Raw genomic sequence first — 23,880 nt, 5'->3', positions numbered from 1 at the left:
CTTCCTTATGAAATTACACAACACTCAAACCTTGGAACCAGCCCCAGATCCACTAATTCTTTCCTTTGACGGACTCTTGGCAATATGTCCTCCCTTTATTCAAGATCTGTTTGTCACCGAAATTAATTTGGCCATTTGCCCTTTAAGCCTGGAATCGAATGGTATCATGGCAGGCTCATTCCTAGATAAAGTATAGTTTCTGGGCTCCAGCGTTTCTACCAAAGGTTTTATTGTTCCTGCTGCAGCTGAAGGTCAACAGGTAATAACAGCAGTGGATACTTTTCATGGAACTCTCCCAGTGTGGCAGGTACAGTGCTGCTCAGCGCTTGGCACACGTCATCCCAGTCAACTCTCACCACCACCCTCAGAGGTACAAGGTGTCTGGATTCTTCCAAAAAAAGAAACCGAGGCCCATGACTTTAACCCCTTGACCATTGTCATAGAGCTACCAAGCGGCCATATACGATTTGAACCTTGTGCTCTTAATGACCGTGCTATATTATACTGTGAAGGAGAAGGAAAAAACAGACCATTGGGTTTTGAGAGGGCACAGAATCTGAGCCTGAGTCATAGAGTTGTAGGAAATCAGGGAGCTGAGAGCTCTTCCAACCTCCTTCTGTTAAACTAGCAAAGATTTCTGCCTTGTTCTGAGAAATAATAAGGTAACAGCTTGAGCAGAGGAGATTACATATTGATAGGTGACAGGAATGAAAGGTTATTAGGAATTATCTCCGCCATTTCCTTTTTTAGAAGTAGATAACATGGCTGTTCAAAAATTATCTAAGCTTGTCTCGAAGTCCCTGGGAAGCGGTGGAAACAGACGCGTACTCATTTTATTTCAGATTTCATTATCCACAGTAAGTAGATTTCCACTGACTACTGGAGATCTCCTACATGGCAATTTTCACTCTGCAAGGAACCAATAACCTCCAGAGGGATTATATGAAATGACTACAGCCCAGGAGGCACTGAATGTCAGTCAATCACAGTTTAATGAGTTCCTTTTCTGCAAGGCAATATTTTTTGAATAGTGGGGAATAAAAAGAAGTCTATGGGTGGTCCCCGCCCTCCTGTATTTTTAAACCTATTTGGGCAAACCAGCCAAGCATGAAATAAAATTGTTCAAAGAAAAAAAAATCCCAATGAATTGTGTAGACGGGAAACTTGGTAGGTGGGAATCTTGCAGCCCTTAGCAAGCCTGAAGGTCACTATCACAAAGGCGGCCTGATGCCAGAGAAACAAAAGCAAGAGCTGCTCAGTTGCTACAAAAGAGGCAAAGGGAGAAACAAGCTCATAAGATAACCAGTCCAGCATCCAACTTGTTAGGTAGGTAGCGGTTGAAAGGGGCAGGAGGCGTTTGGAAGGATAGACTCAGGCAGGAATTTGGAAGGCATCATTGGGAGGGACTGACTAGGTGAGTTTGAAAGTAGTCATGTGATTGAAAATTAATTTAGGTTCTGATGGAATACCTTGTATTTATTTATTTATTTATTTTAAATATGTTTTATTGATTTTCTACAGAGAGGAAGGGAGAGTGATAGAGAGCTAGAAACATTGATGAGAGAGAAACGCCGATCAGCCGCCTCCTGCACGCCCAACACTGGGGATATGCCCGCAACCAAGGTACATGCCCTTGACCGGAATCGAACCTGGGACCCTTGAGTCTGCAGGCCGACGCTCTATCCACTGAGCCAAACCGGTTCTGGCTGTGTTTATTTTTTAAAGAGGAAGCTAGGAAAGGGGAGAGAGAGAAATCAGTTTGGTGTTCCACTTACGTACGCATTCATTAATTGATTCTTTATATGTCCTGACGGAAAAGGGGGGAGGGGAATTAACGTGAAACTTTGGCTTATCTGGACAATGCTCTAACCAACTGAGCTACCCTGCCAGGGCCTCTAATGGAATACCTTATAAACACAGCTTGATAGTTTGGGAATTTTTATGGATATATTTCAAACTAATCCAAATATCAGTCTCCATTACCTTCTCTCCTCGCAGGGTTAAATATTTTGTTATATAACTTACTATCTTATATAAGTGCTCTCATTTACAATTTAGTTCAAAGATCTATAACTTCCTCCAACTCTGTGGACCTAAAGGTCTTGCTACTTTGAGAATTTCCAGCACTTCCCTTTTGCTAATAAAGGTGCCCTTAAGTGCCCAACCTCTGGGTGATTACATTAGTAAAAGTGTTCAAAATCGTGCTCAGACTGTAAGGAATCAACTGCTAAATGCTAATAAGCAGAAATTTCACGTAACTCAGACCTCTGGGGGCTCACGCCTCAGCTGGAGCAAAGCCAGAAATGTCTGGGACTGCAGGTGCACTGGGCACATCAGGACCTGCTGGAACAGCAAGCTGGCCTCACGGCAGTTGATTTAGGAGAGGGCTGGAGGGTTGAGCTTCTGCTGACATTTGCAGCTTTGAAAATCCTGCTCCATTAATTGCAAAGTGGATTCTGCTGTAATGATTTTTTTTTTTTTTGGTAAGATAGTTTTCTCATTTTGAATTCTTTCTTCATTTGGGTTCTGGGTGCTTTCCAGTCTATTTTTATTGTTTTAACTCCTGATATAGGAGGCTCTTTGGAAGTTTTGCCAACACATGAATGCATTCATAGAGTGGTGCATGGACATGGATTACGAGCTTCAACACGTACTTTGTGAGCAAGCAGGTATACAGCCCCTTTTACAGGAATTGGTGCACACTCCCTCTTGCAGCCTGTAAGCCGCCTCCCTCCACCCCCACCCCCAAGGAAAACATGGGGATTTCGCTTTTACTGCTGAAAGAGGGCACCTCAACTTCATGTGTTTGCTGAGATCTTACTTTCTCGGCAGTGTGATTTCTGGACCCTCATTTTTGAGGTCTGAGGTATGTTGTTTTCCTCCTGCTCTAGACCGCTAGTGCTCTGAGGTTTGTGTGTTTTTGTTGTTTTTAAAGCACTGGTCCAGGAGGCTGTTTTCTCTGCTTCCTTACTGTGGACTTTGGGCCAGTCGGCTTTCTGGGCCTCACCTTCCTCAACGCTTCCATTCCATGAAACTGGAAGAAGTGGGAGGATAGCATCACCCATGTCTTTGGATAAAAGCTGCTGTCGGCTCTGCAACACGCATACAATTTCTGGAGCTGCTCAGATACACTTGCCCCAACAAAAGGCCACGGCCTCCAGGATAAGAAAGTCAGGTCTGCAAACCCAAATTCAAACTCCTTGATATTTGATTATAGGAGGCTTTTCACACTTACATCTTGCTGCCTCCACTGATCCTATGCTCTGTTCACATGGAAATTCTGGCAACTTCCTAAGGAACCATCATTCTGCAAATATCTTTGAGACCTAGCGATTGTGGCTGCAGTGCTGAAGAGGACACCTTCCTTTAACGTTACCGGCAAGTAAATAGATGATTCCAACGCAGAGTGACGTGCTTGGAATCCTGTCTCTGGACCTTTGCCGCTATTATCTCTGCTCCACCTATTCACCTTCCATGGTCACCTCTGTGAAGCTGACCCCAGGCCTAACTGAATGTTTCTTACACTCTATTCTCAGGGCGTTTTCTATCACTTAACCACATGCTATCACACCAGGTTGGTTGGGTCTCCGTTTTCCTCCCCGACTAGACCGCTAGCGCTCCGCTGTGGTACGGCTCATCTCCAGGCCTCAAAAAGAGCACACCAGCGGAGCCCTCGGTAAATACAGAATGCACCAATCAGTGCAAGCATGAACGTGCAACCCCGTCTTGCAAAGTGCTTCTCGAAGCTTCTGACTTTGCTTTCCGGGCCTAGGCAGCTCCGGTGAATTGCACGGTGTAAAGGTCAGGAGTTGGCGGCGTGGGTGGAAGGTCCGGCAGAGGCGAAAGGAAGGAGGAGGTGAGATGGGGCGCCACTCGGCTCACGCTGCCCACGTCCGGTGAGCTGCAGGGGACTGGTCTCCCGGCAACTCCTTCATCTCCCGGAAGCGGCTCGTCTCCCCGCCCCTCCGGGGGTGGGCGTGGCCTCATGAATAATGAATCGGCAGGGGGAGGGGCCGGGCCCGCCCCCTCGGGCGGGAAGGGGGAAGCGCCGAGCTGCCTGACTGGAATGAGGGTAGCGGCGGCGACTGCGGCGGCGGGAGCGGGACCGGCCATGGCGGTGTGGACGCGGGCCACCAAAGCGGGGCTGGTGGAGCTGCTGCTGAGAGAGCGCTGGGTGCGGGTGGTCGCCGAGCTGAGCGGGGAGAGCCTGAGCCTGACGGGGGACGCCGCGGCGGCGGAGCCCGAGCCCGCGCTGGGGCTGGCGGCGGCCGCCTTCAACGGCCTCCCGAACGGCGGCGGCGCCGGCGACTCGCTGCCCGGGAGCCCGAGCCGCGGCCTGGGCCCCCCGAGCCCGCCCGCGCCGCCGCGGGGCCCGGCGGGGGAGGCGGGCGCGTCGCCGCCAGTGCGCCGGGTGCGGGTGGTGAAGCAGGAGGCGGGCGGCCTGGGCATCAGCATCAAGGGCGGCCGCGAGAACCGGATGCCGATCCTCATCTCCAAGATCTTCCCGGGGCTGGCGGCCGACCAGAGCCGGGCGCTGCGGCTGGGCGACGCCATCCTGTCGGTGAACGGCACGGACCTGCGCCAGGCCACCCACGACCAGGCCGTGCAGGCGCTGAAGCGCGCGGGCAAGGAGGTGCTGCTGGAAGGTGAGCGGGGAGCGGGCGGCGGGCGGCGGGCGGCGGGCGGCGCTCACTTTGTCTCTGCCCCCTGCCCCTCGGCGGAGCGAGCCCGGTCCCTCCCCCTCCGAGCCCTCGCCGTCCCCGCGGCCGGTGGCCCGGCTCTCCCGGGCCCGGTGTGCTGGGGTTTGGAGGATGGAAACACGGATGCTTCTTGCGGGAAAAGTTGGGCCGCCGCCGAAGTGCGGCTCGCGGTCCCGAGGAAGCGTCGGTGGGGATTTTAGTAAAAAAAGCAGCCGCGCTCGAGAGCCCCGGCCTGGGCGCGCTGAGCCGACACCGGGAGCCTCGGGGGCTCGCGTCCTGGAGGTCTCCGTGCGCCTCCGGAGTCCCGGGCCGGCGCCTTCTTCACTCCCCTCTGGCTCTCCGGGCGGGCGGGTTTGTTAAAAAAAAAAAAAAAATTATCCACACGGATGCGGTCGGTATGCTTGGGCAAGCCACCAAAGCGCCGGTTAATTTATGGGAATTTAACCCATCATTGGCTCTCAACAATAACCAGAGCGGATCATGGCACTTCCTTGAAGCCAGGACGCTGAGGCAGCAAGTTCGTGTGGTTAATGAGCCTTGCTGAGCGGCGGAGGCTCACGTGTTGGGACATTCGCTGCCAACTAGAGTTTTGCCCCTTTTGCAAGAGGCTGGTGCCAGCTTCCTTCCACTCACAGGCGTGCTGCTGCCTGGCTTTAAGCTTTCGGAAGCCTGAAGTGGAACATTGCAAGATAGGTTAGAATAGCCAGGATTATTTAGTATATAGGCTGTCCCCCCAAAAAATGTATACACACACTTGGAATAATTATAAAGGCAGTGTTTATTAAAATTCATTTCTTTTTCAAAATTGAGCTATCAGCTGTTGAAGTGTGTATGCATTTTGGGGCGGGAGGGGGGCGGGGGAAACACCCTGTATATGTGGTCTGTACCCTGTATCCTTCGTGGTGAATTTATGGGACTAAAAGGCAAACTCAATCTCCAACTCACGCATGTTGGAGGTGATAGAGTATCTGTATTGTAAATGTGATCTGAAAAGCCAGTTACTTCAGAAGTTTTTGAGGCATTGGCTTTCTTTCGCTGGTGATTCAGCCGTTCAGGAAGCATTTATTGCCTGCCGAATATAGAAGCGAATATAAAAGATGATGTGTCTATTTGTTCTCTACTGAAGGAAATGATAGGAAAATGCAAAACGTACAAGTCATTGATTATGTGGTGCGAGCTATATATAAATGCCCAGGGAATGTAAAGTTAGGAAGTAGTTAGTGAAAATCAGGATTAGTCATGGCGAACTTTTTCAAGGAGCTGAATTTTGAACCTGGTCTCCAAGGATGCGACGGACATAGGCAGAGATGACTAAGGAGGGTATTCCTGGCAGAGGAAGAACAAAGGGGAGGGGTAGGGAGTAGGGGTGGGAAGGGACCAGTCCTCAAACTGAGAAGCCAGATCTCCTGCTTGATAATGTGATTTTTACTTTTTTCAAAGTAGCTAGTAAATATTTGGAAAAATGTTAGTTTTGCAAGAATATGTGCTCAAGTTGTGAAATTCCAGTGTTCCACATTATAATATCCTATTTATAAATCTTACTTATATGTTTCTTTTTTTTTATATTTTATTGATTTTTTTACAGAGAGGAAGGGAGAGGGATAGAGAGTTAGAAACATCGATGAGCTGCCTCCTGCACACCCCCTAACTGGGGATGTGCCCGCAACCACGATACCTGCCCTTGACCGGAATCGAACCTGGGACCCTTGAGTCCGCAGGCCGACGCTCTATCCACTGAGCCAAACTGGTTAGGGCAATCTTACTTATATTTCACTTGTAGGTGTAGCTAGACAGTGCTTAGAAGTTAGTGTTAATAAAGCAACAAATAAGAAAAACAAACAAACAAAAACTCATAGACACAGACAACAGTATGGTGGTTACCATAGGGAAGGAGCATGGGGGTGGGGTAGTAAAGAGTAAAAGGGGTTAAATATATGGTAACAGAGAAGATTTGACTTTGGGTGGTGGGCACACAATGCAATATACAGATGATGTATCATAGTTTTGTACACTTGAAACCTTTATAATTTTTTAACCAAATGTTAAAACCCCAATAAATAAAAAAAAAGAAATTAGTGTTAATAAATGGAGTAAAATTATAGATTGTGGCTTGGTGGTGTGTATATAAAAAAAAAACTTAACTGTGTGCTTTTAAATTGGCCTAGCTAAGCATTTGGTTATAAATTCTTAGAGCTAAAATATTGAATGTAATATTATGTAGTACTCAGTGGAGATGCTAGTTTGAATATAATTTGAACCTGGTATTCATACCAACTAAGTGAAAATCATCTAGTAAATGTTTTCATTAGTTTAAAATAGGCCACATGTGCTTTTCGAAGGGTTACAAACGGTGGCATAATAACATTTACTGAATGCCTTTTTACCTAACACAGGTTCTACTTTACTTTCCCATTTTTGTAAAAGACAGGCACTTTTTGTCCTTATATGTGGAGGGAAGTATAAAATTGCGCTTTCAAGCCAAGGGATATAAAAATAAAATTACTTAGAATAAGCAAAAATCACTGAAAACAGTGATTTAATTGATCCATTCAAACTACTTAAAATTGAGAGCTGGTATCCCATCCAGGTAGGCCACTTTTTAAAAGACAGAATTTATGTTTAGCTCTTAAAGTTTTGGAACTGTATTGTTCTTTCATTAGATGTCTCAAAACTTGAAAAGCTGCCTTGACATAGCACAGTGATGCTCTTTTGTGGTACGGGCAGGGAATTTCAGGCATGCCCTTGCCACCCCCAAGCAAAGGAGAGCTGTAGTCTGGTTGCCTGTGGTGAGGGAACTGAGTTAAAGGGTTCCCATTTATCTCATGGATTTGTAGGGATTATTCATTCACACATCTAACACTTATTCAACTCTGCCATGTACCAGAGGCACTTGAAGTTACCTAATTTCTGCCCCTCAGGAAGTTTGAAGTTGAGATAAGAAATAAGTGCAGAGCCCTAACCGGTTTGGCTCAGTGGATAGAGCATCGGCCTGCGGACTGAAGGGTCCCAGGTTTGATTCTGGTCAAGGGCGCATGCCCAGGTTACAGGCAAATCCCCAGTTGGGGGTGTGCAGGAGGCAGCTGATCGATGTTCCTCTCTCATCGATGTTTCTAACTCTATTCCTCTCCTTTCCTCTCTGTAAACAAACAAAAATAAATAAATAAAAAATATATTTTTTTAAAAATAAGTGCAGCAGAGGGCTCTAATAATACAACTCTAAGAGGACACAGCATAAAGGAAGGAGAAGTTTATAGAAGAACGTAGTGGGGATCAGAGGTTGAGGATGGCCAGAAAAAGTTGGTGGAGAAGTTGACGCTTGAGTTGAGCCTTCCCCTAAGAAGGGAGCTCTGCTACCAGTAAAGACACAGTGAGAGGCATTAGGAAGGTAGTCTGCCCAGCGAGGGTAGAGTACAAGTGAGGACTTTGTGGTCAGACAGATACAGGTTTGTTTCTGGCTGGTGGTTTAACCCCTAGGCAAGTTAGTCACCTTGCTAAACCTTAGTCTCCTCACCTGTAAAACCAGAATAATAATAATGCCTCCCTCAAAGGTTGTTATTCATTTGACAGTTTATGTGCTGGGTACTTTTTAGGTACTGGCCTATAGCAATAAACAGCAACAATAACAAAACCAAAAGAAAGGAAAAAAAGTGTGAATGAGAAAGGTAGGACTGGGCCATGAAGATGTGCCTTGAGTTAACAAAGACATTCTCAGAATAGCCAGGATAACACATTGTTAAAAGGCTCCATTTTACTTGATAAGAATAAGAATTGTTTTAGGTTGAACAGGTTAAGAATGAGTTTGCATTTCTTGGATGCAAACACCTTTTTTCTAATCTTGTTTTCCTGTTTTTCTATCATCTCTGGTCTAGGCCAACTTTTTTATCCTTAAATTTTGCATTTAGTTTCCCCTACCTCTGACTTCTCCTCTTCACACTTACTACTCAGAACCTTAACACTTGCGACTAACACTGTGCTTGTAGTTTTGGCTGGTGTTTGTTGGCACTGATATTAAGATATGCAGAGATAATACAGATTGTAAGCATAAAGGGTGACTACTTACCTGTCAGATATTATATGTTGAATTTACTATATCCTGTATGCTAGAAATAGGATTTATCCAGAAAGCTTCTAGAATTTATATTTTTAGGGCAATAAAATTGATTAAATGAACATGAACTAGACTGTACATCAAAAAGTGTTCCAGATAAGGTTAGGGAAGACAGTATAGTGTCCAGATTAGGGTTTGATATTTGAGAAAAAATCAATATTTTTAAAAGTCTCATTGGAATATTGTTGGGATAAATAAATATCATTTATTGCCTAAATATGGTACTTAAAGTATTGCTATTGAATATACTGAAAAGAAAATGGTTAAGTGTATAGAGGAAGTAGATTGGCATGAAAGTTAACTTCAAAATTGAAAATAATTTTTGTATCTAGAATGGTTTGAGATTTTGACTGTCATATGATATTGCTTGTTGTATATGTTAGGGGACATGTAATAAATAATGCTGACATTATTATACTGCTAAATTAAGCTAGCTTAGATTCCTACACTGCCACTTTCTTTGTATGTTGGACAAGTTGAGAGTTTCCTAGGGAAAACATAACAACTAGTGTCAGAACATCTGTATTTCTGCATTTTTGTTGTTGTTGTTTAACTAGCCTCTATGTTTCACTTGAATGCTTAGACGTGTTTGTATGAGAAGCTATGTCTTTGCAATCAGATTATTTATTATAGAGTTCCCTTCATGTTAAAATATGCCCTTTAAGTTATCATCAAAATACAAGAAGTTTATTGATTCTAATTCAGAGTGATTATGAAAATTCTAAGAATACTTTTAGAAACCATAACCAGGCTTTAATTTAGATCTCAACTGATGACTTGGTAACTTCAGCCTGTACAGTTTGTGTTGTGTAATCCTTCCAGGATAAAAGTTACTTTACTTTGTGATCAAATGTGTGTCTTTGTACTTGTAGATAAGATATGAGTACACCCAGTGGCTGTAGAACAGTGGTCATTCAAAGAATCAATCACTTTCCTTAGCTAGGTTAGCACACTATCCTAACTGAACAACAATAATGTTGCTTGCTTACATTTTCCAGTAAAATGCCTTGCATTTTTATGAGGATTTTGAAATTATCTGTGCATTTTTATCTGCATTTTCTCCTTTGACCTTTACACCATCCTTTGAAGTGGCGGGCTGTTTTATCTTTGTTTTACAGAGGATTACACTGAAGTTCATTAAAGTTAGGTGAGTTACCAAAGGTATCAGAATTTCTCTTGATTTTTAAAGGAAAAATTTTAATGTTTCCTTTGGACAAGAGGAAAAATCTTACCTGGAATTTTAAAAGTTGTAAAGTCTCATCTTCCAGATGAGAAATCAGTGACCCAGAGAGGTTAAAGTGGCATGTTTAAGGTCACCTAATTAGTGGTGGAACTTGGACTAAAACCCAGTGCAGAGCTTTCTCCCTTGTACCCTGCTGCCTGTGGTCAGTCAGTCAGATCTCTTAGCACCTCCTATGCATCATCATGTTGCAGTGTGCTCTTAAGAAAACAGTGTGCTAAAGAAGTTGAAGGTGGTCCCTGGTATCCAAAACTTAGACTGACATAGGCGAAGAGAAAAATGCCACATAGAGAGTAACTGCTAAAATGTGTAGTACTCACTCTTCAAGAGTTCTCTGAAGAGCCTGAAAAGTTGGGAGACAGGAGTTGGATATGGCTTCATGGGGAAAGGATCGTTTGATCTGAGATGTGAAGGGCAGGTTGCTGCTCTGTATGGAAGGCCATCCAGCTGAGGGGCTAACTTGAGCAAAAACCAAAATGAGTATAGCATGTGATAGGAAGTGAGAATAGGAATGGACTTGGGGAAAGAAAATAAAGCTGGGTAGGTAGGTAAATTGGAGCCAGATTATGCAAGGCCTGAAAGCCAGCCAGAGGAATTTGGGCCTTTTTCATTCTGTCAGTCAGCATTTCTTTTATTAAGTACCTATTGCAAACAAGGTGCTGTGGTAAATGCTGGGAATTCAGAATTGGGAGTAATCCCTGCCCTTTAGGCTCGTAAGGAAACAGTTATAGCAGGTTGTGATAAGTGCTTTAAAAGAGGTGAGAACATGATGCCCTGGAAGCAGAGATAGAAGCTCAAAGGAGACAGCTTGTCAAAGCTAAGAAAGTGATAAGTATCTGGTGTGTTGAGAGAAGTAAGCATGGTAAAGTATGGTAAGTGTGTACCTGGAGAGCGGGCTGGAAAGGTGGACAGAAGCCAAATCACCAAGGGCCTTGTATGCAGTGCCAAGCAGTGGTCTCTAAGTGGGGTGTATAGAGGGTGGGGCAAAAGTAGGTTTACAGCTGGTGAGTAGGTGAAACAGTTTATTGTATTATTATTTATTAATTTCTACACAAACAACTGTAAACCTACTTTTGCCCCACCCTATATTTGCTTCTCAAACTGAAAAAAGGTTTTAGGCTTTATTAATATTTAATGTATAGATGACACTGGATCATTCTCTCACTCAGTCTTATAAGATCGTGCTATTACACATTCAACATACGAGTGATGTCTTGAGGGGAAGAGTGGAAACTTCACAAAGCAGAGGAACTGATAGTGGTGATCTTACTAATTTGTCTGCTATTATCATATTGCAGTTTACTTGCGTCTGATTGAGTGGATTTACTTTATATTATCTGCTTTTAACTAAGTCGTCACAAAATGAACAAGTGGCTTAAAGATTTGTACAAAGAAACCATGGATTGAAGATAATTCTAACACAACAAACAATAAAGCGGCAGAGCTGACATTTCTCCTAGTAGGAGCTCTTTGTCACATTTCAGGGTACTCATATCTGTCTAGAAGTCAGCCTAAAAAATGAATTTGCCAAATAGACTATGTGAAATGTGGATTAACACATTATCATTAATCACTTCACCCTGAGAATATTGTACTTTGAGACATATAGTAGCTAAGGATAGTATGAGTTCATCAGAGATATGTTTGTGTACTTATTTCATCTTTATCTCATTCTTTCTTGAATTCTATACTCTATAGGTTTTATAATATACATTACATACATCAGTGAATATTCATAGATTGAGGGTATAGACTCACATTTTTACTGAAGGGTATGTACCGTTAAAAGTTTTAGGCCTGGGGAGCCACTCAGGCTTTAAAGTGCTTTAAGTGAGAAAGTGCTTTAAATGAAGGTGCACTGCCTTAAAAAGTTTAGAGTGGCAGAGGGAATGCAGGAGTTCAAGACGTGAGTAAGAAAAAGCAGTTAGAAGGCTGTTGTGACACCATAAGGATAGTGACACTAGATAAGACAGTATGAAACTGAAAAATATTAAGGACATAGAAACAGCAGGTCTAAATGATCAGTTTGAAGCCCTGGCCAGTGTGACTCAGTTGGTTGGAGCGTCATCCCATAAATTTTCCTGGCCAGGGCACATACCCAGGTTGCAGTTCAATCCCCGGTCGGGCATAAGGCAGCCAGTCAATATTTCTTTCTCTCTCACTCTTCCCTCTCTCTAAAATCAATAAACGTATCCTTGGGTTCGGATTTAAAACAAACAAAAAAATAAAAAATAGTTTGTTTGGAGGCTGAAGGAGAGAGAAAAGTGGAGGATAACTCCTAGATTTCTGGCGGGGGAAACTGGACAGCTATGAAACCAGTATGAACAGTGGAAGAACTAGTTTTTTGGGTGAAGATAAGAAGTTTGATTTGGGACATGTTAAGTCTGAGTAACCTGTGTGACCTCCTGGTGCAGAAGGCCAGTAGTTGGTTTGAAGTGCAGGTGTGTAGTCAGGAGAAATGTCAGAGCTGAGCTGAAGATTTAAGATGTCAGGGTAGAGGTGGTAATTGATGCCGTGTGTGGATGTAATCATCCAGAGAGTGCAAATTAAAAAGAAAGTAGAACCAGGATGGAAACCCGCAGAACCCTTCCATTTCAAGTGAAAATGGAGAAAAAAGAAGCAGGAAAGATAGTCCAGGAGGTAGGGAGAGAGTCTGGAGAAATGGTGCAGTGGAAGTCAGTGAGGCAGGAGTTTCAAAAGGAGGGGCGACCAGCATCTTCAGATGCTACAAAGAAGCCAAGAAAGTCAAGAATGAAAAAGTAGTCAGTTGGGTTTGGTAATCAGAGAACAAGGTGTTAGAGTTCTCATAAAAGCAATTTCAGCAGAGTGACAGGAGCAGAAGGTAGTGAGTAGACTGTACCTTTTTAAAGCTTCTCAGAAAAATAAAATAAAAGAAGCAAAGATGGTAACTAGAGTTGAATGAAGTGTCCAAGGAAGATTTTACTTTTGTGGTGGTTTGTTTTTTATTTTGTTTTGTTTTAAATGGGAAAAGAAGAGATAGAAGGGAAGGGAACTGATGCAATCCATTTTTGAGCCAGGAAGTGACATGATGGGAACAGAATTTTGGTTGGCAGCAGTGGATACATTGGATGCAATGCAAGGAGGAAGGACCAAAGGTAGGAACACTGCAGCTGTTGCAATAAAATGCAATCCAAACCAGAGGCGATAACTGTTGAAGGGGGTGGAGGTAGTATCGGTGGGACTGGGAATAGAGAGGAAGATTCCATTCAAGAAACATTTTTCAAAAATTTATTTTGAGAGAGAGAAGAAGGGGGGAGGAGGAAGAGAGAGAGAGAGAGAGAGAGAGAGAGAGGAGAGAGATTTCTTGTTCACTTATTTAAGCATTCATTGGTGCTTTTTGTATGTGCCCTGACAGCGATTGAACCCGCAAACTTGGCATATGGGACAATGCTCTAATCAACTGCGTTACCTGGCCAGGGCCTCAAGAAACATTTTAAAGGAGGCGATTCTGCCAGGTGACAGTAGAATCCATGAGGGACATTTTCCCTCCCGGACAGTCTCCTTCCGACTTCCCCCACACCCACAGATTTGATATTTGTAGAGAATCTTTGGCAGTTAACCTCTGTTGGTAGCACAGGCATTGGATCCCTCAGGGACACTGGGGTGTAAAATTGAAAGCCAGTTTCAAAGAAAGAAATGACAGGATGTGGGGCCAGACTGGCTATAGTGAATTAGCCCTGAGATTTCTGTCTAGGGACACTAGAAGATTGGTTATTACCAGTGGAAGGCGGGGGAATGGAAAAATGGGGAGGGTGTTAAGCTTATACTATTCAGCTTTGTTATAAACCACTTAGGCAGTGTAATTCTGCGGCTATGGGGACTGAGAAGAAAAACTTTAGGGTCACAAAGCATGAAAACATAGTCTTCCTTTAAAGGGTTTGTGTGTTATTTCTCTAAATTAGAGAAATGAGCTTTTGACTTTTCCTCTGGAGAAATTACGTTATGTTCAGGTGAGTTTAAAATTTTGTGTCTGGAGAAATACAGTTGATTTAGTTACTCTAAGTGTTGTTCTAAGGAAAATACACCGATTCCCTTATCAAATTTATGTTCAAATTTAGTTTAAAAACAAAACTCGTGAAATAATTGTGTATGTGAACAAAGAGCCAGTGTTTATGGTTTCCATAGATTTGCCATTTGGAAAGAGTAAAAGAGTTTCCAAACTCAAATCTGGTTTCGTTTCTGTGACCTGGCTCCCGAGACATTGCTAAAATGCTTTGACATATAACTAGGTACGAATATGTGAAGTGCAGACATTTTTAAATTCCTTTGGCTTTTCTGCAACATTTTTTCTTTCTACCGTCTTCTGATCCTCTTGTTTTTAAATTTGCAAATTATTTAAAATGCTTTATGAAAAGTAAACTGAATGGGAGAGATGAGAAAGTTGAGTCCTCTGTTTTTCCATTTAACTAATCTGTCATTTGTGTAAAATGTTACACCTCACACTTGGAAAATGGGAAGCTTTCATTGTTCATTGAAAGAGACTCAGGTTCTGGCTGGGTTGCTCAATTGGTTGGAGTGTCATCCTGTACACCAGAAGGTTGCAGGTTCAATTCCTTGTCAGGGCACATACGTAGATTGCAGGTTCAATCCACAGTTGGAGCGCATATGGAAGGTAACCGATCCATAATCAGTGTTTCTCTCCCCCGCCTCCTTTGTCCTTCCTCTCTAAAATAAATTTTAAAAAAAACATACCCTCGGGGTAGGATTAAAAAAAAAGAAGAGATTCAGAAAAATCATAGATTTATTTATTTTTAGTAAAATGAGTTGATTAATAACAAAAAATGATAGTACACATTCCTTATTCAAGGCTCTTTTGGTTTCAGAGCACAAAAGCCCATTCAAGCTAGTTCACTTACAAGGATGGAGGAGGTTCTGTAAAGATACAGACAGGTCTCAGGCTCCTGGGAATGCTGAGCAGCCAGGCCTCAGGACCACCGCTCACTCCCTCTCATGTCTCATCTCAGAGCTTTGCTGTTTTTCACTCTAACAGTATCTTTTGCAACAGTTTTGTTCTAGTCCTTTTATGGTTTCATTTTTTTATATTTAACCTATGTAGAGTTTATTTTGGCATGTGGGCATGCAGTAGAGATGTAACTATTTTCTCAAATAGTTAGCTGATTGTCTCAGCATTACTTGTCAAATAATCTTTTTTTTTTTTTTTTAGTTACCTATTAATAATGCTATTTTTTTTTCAACTTTTTTTTTTTAATTGCTTAAAGCATTACAAAGGGTATTACATATGTGTCCTTTTTCCCCCCCACCCTTGACAAGCCCCTGCCCTCCCTTACCCCCCAGTGTCTTATGTCCATTAGTTATGGTTATATGGATGCATACAAGTCCTTCGGTTGATCTCTTGCTCCCCTCCCTCCTGTCCCCCTGTCAAATAATCTTAATCCTCTTGAGGCACTGTCTGTGAGATTGGTGGGGCTGCCTGGCATGCCATGTGGGGAGAGATTGAAAGCCATGCCTGTGTTCGGCAGGAAAGCTTGCTAGTCAGTGATGTCTGCAGTGATCGTGCCGTGGGCAAGGTACACATGCTACCTGTCTGCCACTGGAGGAATGCCCTGACCTTGCCTTATTGATTTGAAATGTATTGTGTGTTTTTATATACTTAATTTTTTTTATATTCTGTGATCTCATTCTCGATTTTCTATTGTATTCTATTTGAGTATTTTGTAACATACCACACTTTATTGTACCTATAACATTTAACATGTGACAACTCAAGTGGACTACTCAATAAAAATCTGAAAAATAACAGGCGGGTATAGTTACTTATTTCTCCAGATAAGGTTTGGAATGATTTTATCATTCTTTGAAAAAATCCTTTGGGATTTTTATTAAAATTTTATTAAACCCATAAATTAATATGAACAAAACTAATGTCTTTGTAATATCTTCCCCGGTCATTCTGCCAGAAATCTGGACCTCACTCATCTATGTTCCAATCATGTGGGAAGGGCTATAGGATGTTAAGATTGGCCAGGCTTATATCAGGTACTCACCTTGGAGCCAGGGAACAGGGCAACCTCTCCTGGTTCTAGATGGACTGACAGTGGGGCTTTCTCAAAGGGTAATCACGGTAATGTTACCAGAAGGAGAGGAATGGATGCTAGGCAGACCTGAACAGCACATGTCCACTATGATGTTCTTACAACATCAGGAGACAGAATTAGAGATTAAATGAGAAACTACCTTATTAAGACATATAGAAACTTTATAGACATCTGTAAAAGGAAAGCAAGAAGAATAAATTAGCTTGGATACAGCTGAGCTAGAACTTTTCAAAAACTCTTGACACTCCAAAGTTATTCCCAGCATTTATTTTAGTACATTTTGAACATCACATTTATATGAATTTCAAGCAACTTTGCAAGTATGCATTATGATTATCATTTTATAACTAGAACAACATAAATATGGAGAGCTCACAGGTAGGCCTTGAAATTAGATTGGGATAGAGAAGAAGCATTGTCTATCAAAATAGACATCCACAATTTTTTTAGTAAGAATTATTTTGGTTGCAGACACCCAAACCAAACCAAGCGGAAGTGGAATGTATTGCCTCATATAACTTCTCAGAGTGGGGCTGGATCTAGGTTTAGGTCCAGAGGGATCCAAAGGCTCAAATTATCTTGGCTGCAACACCTCCTGCTGTGGAGTCTAATTCTGTGTAGTCAGCTAAGATGGTGCCGGCAGTTCTGGGAATATAGGGCCCTAACTTAGTAACCCTATTAAAAAAGAGAACTCTTCTCATACCCACCTATCAGTCTCTGGGAAGGACTCTGAGTAGCTCTGCTTTGTCTGCCCCTTGGACCTGTCATTATTCCCAAGATGAGGGAGACTATGATCTAGGCCTGGGTCACGTGTCCATTCCTGGTATGTTGAAATTGGCAGGCTCACCACAATATGAAATAAATGTGGAATGGGGTGGTGGCTAGGCAGACTTATGTCCACTACAACAATGTAGATACTGAAGCTGTAGAGCTTAAAATATTTTTGTAGCTAAATTATAAATTTAAAAAATTAAAGCAATAGAAATAATGACATTGCTGCAGAGCTTTACATGTATTATCTCGATTATCACCTGTGTGGCAGGTAACATCACGCCTATTTTAAATATGAAGAAATTGAGGCCTGGAGAGATTAAATAATTCACCCAAGGTGACAGCACTCGGATGTAAAGGCAAAGTAGTTACTCAGATTTATCAGACTTCACAGCTCTTTGTATTTACCATGATAACAGATTGCTTCTCTGATAGGTCAGTTTAGGTTAAGAAACTAGCACGTTCTAAAGACCAGCAGTATTTAATTTACTATTATGATCGGCTTAATGCACAGGAACTTGTGCTCTGGATTCTGTGTTGTTTTGTCTGTCCGGAGGTTCTCGTTAATGTCTCCCAGGCTTTTTGTTTCTGATTTTTCATTCTGGGCACAAATAGATAGCTGGTTAATCAACTATATTGAGTACCCACACTCTGCTAGACACTCTGTGTACTTGTAAGTACCCAGAATGAGTTTATAAATGTTAATAAACTATATAAATCAATCCAAATTATTTTCTACATTATAAGGAGAGATCTTGGAATAAAAGAGCATATAATGTTAGGAATGTGTTTTGGCTCAGGTGGAAGAAGGGCAGACAGGGAATGGAGGTGGGAGGTCCTGAAGTTGGAGGTGTTCTCTGTGAGGGGAATGGCATGTCCAAAGGCAGAGATGGAAACTACTAGCAAGTGATGTTCAAACTCCAAATAACTGATTTTCAGGACTCTGGAACACTGATGTGTCTCACAGCAATGTGTTTCTCTCTCTCTCTCTCTCTCTCTCTCTCTCTCTCTCTCTCTCTCTCTCTCTCCCTTCCTCTCTCTCTCTCTCCCCTTCCTCTCTCTCTCCTCCCTTCCACTCTGTCTAAAAATCAATGAAAAAAAATATCCTTGGGTGAGGCTAACAGCAACAAAAAAGATAAATAAAAGTTATCTTTAAAATATAAATATGAAATAAAGAAATAAAAGTATACGTGTATCTATTATGAAGTTTTTGATCTGTGTTTTAGTAGTGTTAGTAGTGATCTCAAGCTCTGCTTTAAGGGAAGAGTCTTTTATATTTTTTAGGGTACTTGTTTCCTTTTGTAGACTTACCTTGGTAGCTCCTTAAGGAGAAATAATCCATAATAGCCAAGACTGTCTTTTCCAGTGTCTGATAACACTTAACTAAATATCAACGACATTTCAACAGCAGATCACTGCTTTTCACCTTGAATCCTACACTCTAGCCTTTGCTAACTGCCAGTACTTACATTTCTCTGAATGTTTCATGTTCCTCCTTGCCTCTGTGCTATAACCCCATCCAGACTCACTCATTTCCACCTTGTCTGCTTGTCTTTTTTTGGCGGGGCAGTGGCGGGCAGGGGATGGGGGGGGGCGGGTATTTTATATATTTTGTTTAGTTTACTTGCATGCAACAAGTTCTCAATGCTACGTCTTTCAAGAAAAGGGAGATGATTGGTTGAGGTGGTGAGGCAGAATGTATTCAAGAAAAGATGACATGGGTTTTTAGCCAAGGCTTTGCCACAGACTGTGACTTAGAAGAAGTTTTCTAATTTCTTTGAGCCTCATTTTTCTTAGAGTTTCAGTTTAACATTTTAAAAATTAGTAGGTTGTACTGAATTATCACTAAGCTCTTCTCTAGCTCTAAAATTCTATACATTATCTATTTTTAGATTAGTGTTTGCACATAGGTCACTCTGGATGGGTTTGTGTGGTGGGGCGGGGAGAAATAGAACATAATACACTTGAAATTAATAGCTATTTTTTTTAACCTTCTCTAAATTTTGTCATTTACTTAGGCTCTCTTGAGTGTAGCTTTGTAATTCATGTGTACTAACTACACTGGTGAATCTTTCTCCTTTCCTAGAATAATCTCCAGGAGACTGGAGGATTTAGAATGCATGAAGATAAATATAATCTCAAGATAAGCACTCTTACTGATTATAGGAAGCTAATATTAACACAAATTGGCCGTCAATCTCAAGGACAAATTTTCACATATCCAAAGCTGCTTTATAATATTGCCTTAATATATTTTGACCAGAATATTTGTCATGGAATTTTTGAATTAACTGTAGATACCTCTAGAATGACAATGTTCTTTGGTTTTGTCATTATTCCAACACCTCATATTACTCTTGCTCATTAAGAATAAAGTAAAAGTGGGTGGGGGAAATGAGAAGACAGTGGTCAAAGAATACAAACTTCCAGTTGTAAGATGAATAAGTTCTGGGGATTTAATATTCAGCATGGTAATTGTAGTTAACAACACTACAGAATACACTTGGAAGTTACTAAGAGAGTAGATCTTACTAGTAAATGTTCTCATCACAGACAAAATATTGTAATTATGTGAGGTGTTGGATGTGTTAACTAATAACCTTATTGTGGTGGTCAATTTTGGATCATCTACATCATTTTGTAGGATGTTTACCAATTTGGATTTGTCTCTTATTTTGTTGAGACTGCAAATATTCTATTACTCTTTAAACTTTTCACTAATTTTAACATTCATCAGTGGGGCTCACAACAATTATTACTGTAGTGTTCTAATGATTATTTTCTATTTCTCTCATCCCTTTGACATTTATTAATTGGAATTCTCCTATAAGAGATGTCCCTTCTCCCCCATTTATTTGTTTAAGTCTTTATTTTTGTCAGTATGGCCTCATGGATATTTACTTGTTTTTTAGGTTATAATTCCATACCACTATTACTTATATTGATGCTCAAATTGTTCCACTTTTAATTTCATTACATTTTAATTTAAAAAATTAATACGCCCTGGTCAGGTAGCTCATTTGGCTGGAGCATCGTCCCATACACCAAAAGGTTGTGGGTTTGATTCCCGGTCAGGGCACATACCCAGGTTGGGAATTTTGATCCCTAGTTGGGGCACATATGGAGACCCAGTTGATGTTTCTCTCTCACATCGATGTTTCTCTCTTTCTCTAAAATCAATAAAAACATATCCTTAGGTGAGGATTAAAAAATTAATAAAACCAATTATCAGTGAATACAGTTATTGAGGTGGGTTGAGCAACGTATTTCACAATAGCTTAGCATTCAGTAGTTGATTTCTATGAACTTTGACAATTCTCACCCACTACTCCTGAACTCCTTAGTCATGTGTTATATAAGCATGAGGAGGGAAAGAACACGAACCCATCTTTGTTTTTTCTCCTCTTCCTGAACCCAGTTAATTCTATCAGTTTGGTCAGAAAATCCCTAATGACAACAAAAGCTTGGCAGTTACTAAGAGCAGTTCTTTTGTAAGATTTTAAAAAAATTACAAAGTGTTTAAAGATATGGAAACTTGATGGCATTCTCATTCCCCAGTGGTGACTCTGTGACTGGGTGTTCAGGATGGAGTGCTTGCTGACCCCTAGAACAGCTATTGTGCTTGGTTAATATTGTGTTTCCGTCTGTAGTTTTATCATTTGGGGTGCGGATCCAAAATAAACCATCCGGTGTATCCAGCCAGTCCAGGACATACCCACTTAGCAACAAAAATATGGCCAAGGACTTCCTTGTGCTTAAACTACTAGAGTTTTAGGTTTTATTTATTTTTATGTTTAGGGGTTTTTTTGTCTAGTGAAAAACATTACTTTTAGTATTTTTTTGTTATTTCATTTTGTTTACTGTTGTTATATACAGTTATGTGTAATATTTTATTTATACTTCTCTTGCAACATTTATTACATTTTGCCTTTAGTAATTTTTACTTTATAAATTGGTCTTTTTTTTGCTGGGTACATGTCTTCCTTTTTCTTCTTTTTTAAAAGTATATTTTTCTTGATTTCAGAGAGGAAGGGAGAGGAAGAGAGAGATAGAAACATCAATGATGAGAGAGAATCATCAATCAGCTGCCTCTTGCACACCCCCTACTGGGTATTCAGCTCTCAAGCAACCAGGGCATGGGCACTGACCGGGAATTGAATCAGTCGTGGCCTCCTTACTGGTTCCTAGGTCGACACTCAACTACTGAGCCACACTGGCCGGGCTTCCTTTTCCTTCTTAACTGGACAACTTGAGGACAAAATCTTATATATCAAACATTTTAAATATCCCATATACTTTGCACACAGGAGAGAGTTCTTTGTTGTTGAAAAGGGGGACATATGGTTTTTAAGAGTAAAAAAAATTGTTTCCTATCACTTATGTTAAGAATTGACAAAAGCCTACACACTGGGTTGGTGAGGCAAGAATTTTCTTTACTTACAGAAGAATGTTCTAACCCATTACTGACTCCTCATAATGAGATTAAATTTTTATGTCACTGACTGCTCATATTTGCCCTGGCGGGTTTGGCTCAGTGGATAGAGCGTCGGCCTGCTGACTGAAGGGTCCCAGGTTCGATTCCGGTCAAGGGCATGTACCGTGGTTGCAGGCACATCCCCAGGAGGGAGTGTGCAGGAGGCAGCTGAATCGATGTTTCTAACTCTCTATCCCTCTCCCTTCTTCCTCTCTGAAAAAAATCAATAAAATATTTTTTTTAAAAAACTGCTCATATTTAAGCCATGTGTTTAAGTTGATAATAGTTTATTAAGAATTGTTTTTTTAAATGACAGATTGTTCTGATAGCAAATTTAGCTGAAAAAGAAAAACAAAGATCCTACATATGTAATTTATGTGATAATCTTCAGTATATGGAGAGAGTGACCATATCCCACTTAGTCAAAAGGCAAACATAATGGTGTTGAACAAGGTCCCTTTATCCAAATATTTGCAAAAACTCTTAATCTAGAACTATTATCAACTTTCAAAAATGTTTAGGAAGAGAGGAAGGGAGGGAGGGAGGGAAGGAAGGAGAGGGAGAGAGGGAGGGAGGGAAGGAGACAGAGAGAGAGAGAGACAGAGAGAGAGAGAGAGAGAGAGAGATCAATGATGAGAGAAAATCATTGATCGGCTGCCTCCTGCACACCCCACACTGGGGAACGAGCCTGCAAACCCAGGCATGTACCCTGACCAGGAATCGAACCATGACTTCCTGGTTCATAGGTCAATGCTCAACCACTGAGCCATGCTAGCTGGGCTAATCCATTTTTCTTTATTATTTTATGGCATATATTTAAAAATTAACTTTAATATTACTTATTATAGAATATATGCTTATTATTAAAAAGTTCAAACATTATAGAAAGTTAACTTCAAAAATAGAAATCCCAATACAAATATAACTATTATGAGCAATTGTCATATTTTCTTGAGCACTTTATGAACATACTAACTATATATAATTTTTTAAATGTAACAGAACTTGATTTTATCATTTAGCAACTCTGATATCCTTGGTTTCATCATTACTAGTCCTTTTATGATGATTTAAAAACTCCAGTAGGGTTTTTTCCCCCCCAAAAAAAACTAGTCTTTACTTTAATATTTCAGCAGAGACAAAGAAACAATATAAATTATTCCTAGCCAGCCTGTTTCTTCTTGTGCAAATTGCCTTTCTCATTGCCTCTGCTGTAGTGAAAATGAAATTAAAGTCTTGTCTTTCTATTTTTTTCTTCCTATAAGTGGTCAAGACCTTTCTACTGTTGTCAACAGTCTTCTCTGCTTTGTGTTTTGAAGTGAGCAGAAGGAACATTGTTTCACATTAAGCAATACTTTCTGGGAGAGAGAAATACTAGTAAATGGAATTGACTCATAAAAACAGATATGGCATAGAAAAATAATATAAACCTCAACACCAAAAGGAAAAGAAAACTATGTAATTCAAAGTAATTTTTCAGATGCAGCATCTCCCACTTTTGGTATTATTAGTTCGATAAAGGCTTATAAATACACATACTTAAGGTACGGAAATTTCCGCAGGGAAATTTGCTGGTAGTTGTGTTCCTTATAAAAACACTTAAAAATGCAAACCTAAGATGTTTAAAACTTTTTGCAAAAACTTTTTAAATAAAAAAGTTGAAAATCTTGCATATACTTTAGCAGTTTGAAGAAACATTCAAAAGAGAAACTCTTTTTAAATTCATTTTTAAAATATTTACTCTATAAATGACCCATAACTAGTTTTACCATGTAAGATTAGTACTTAAAGAAGACTACCAAGGAGAAATTATATAGTAAACAGTCCCAAGACCAAAATTGTTTCAATCTAGCTTGTTCTATTTTTATATATATAAAAGTGTAAAAACTAATATTTGTATAAAAGTAATAGATATCTGTGTTAGAATTTGATTGAGGCCTAAAACATATCTTTTTGCCAATTTACATAAATTTATTGTAAAAAGCCATAATTTTAAAATACTAAAATTTTAACTGCTGGGAACAAATTTAGAACTACCTAATTTCTGGTATATTTAGACCTGTTCCACTATAGCTCAGAAGCTTAAAAGGAAACAAGTTCTCCTTGTCATCCTAATAGTAATTTGAGATCCTCAAAAAGGATATATAACTCCTACTTTTATTGACTTGAATGGGCCTTGGATTGAAATGGAGAAGGAACGATGGGTAATAAAGTGAATTGAAAATCCCAGAACCAACACAGACCACAGCTGTTTTGTCTTGTTTTCTTAAACCCAAAAATGTTGAAATCATATCTATAAACACAGGTCCTGCTTCTGAGGACATGCTTGGTTTTCTTGCTCGGGATTTGTTTTCCTCCTGATGACTAACAAGAAGAAAGAAGCTAACTTCACAGAGTTAAAGGATGAGGCAGAAATGGGAAATTAAGTATGACTTTGGAAATGCTGGTACAGCAAATTCAGAGAACTATAACTCAACATTTTTGTTAGATCTGAGGTGCTGGTGATTCTC

At 40.8% G+C, this 23,880-nt stretch overlaps 1 protein-coding gene across 1 annotated transcript in view; it reads left to right on the top strand.

Moving 5' to 3' along the window:
- Positions 1-4,051: 4,051 nt before the first annotated feature.
- The window catches only part of SNTB2 (syntrophin beta 2), a 70,461-nt gene continuing 50,632 nt past the window's right edge, over positions 4,052-23,880 (top strand). The window contains exon 1 of the mRNA XM_070398019.1: positions 4,052-4,646. Coding sequence (XP_070254120.1) covers positions 4,067-4,646 — 580 coding nt within the window. The 5' untranslated portion in view covers positions 4,052-4,066. The remainder of the gene's footprint in view (positions 4,647-23,880) is intronic.

Source organism: Myotis yumanensis, unplaced genomic scaffold (assembly GCF_028538775.1).
Source record: "Myotis yumanensis isolate MYYU_CA2020_CCGP unplaced genomic scaffold, mMyoYum1.0.hap1 SCAF_18, whole genome shotgun sequence".
Classification (NCBI taxonomy): domain Eukaryota; kingdom Metazoa; phylum Chordata; class Mammalia; order Chiroptera; family Vespertilionidae; genus Myotis; species Myotis yumanensis.
Note: the sequence above shows the minus strand (reverse complement) of the source record. Positions and strands in the feature narration are given on the sequence as shown.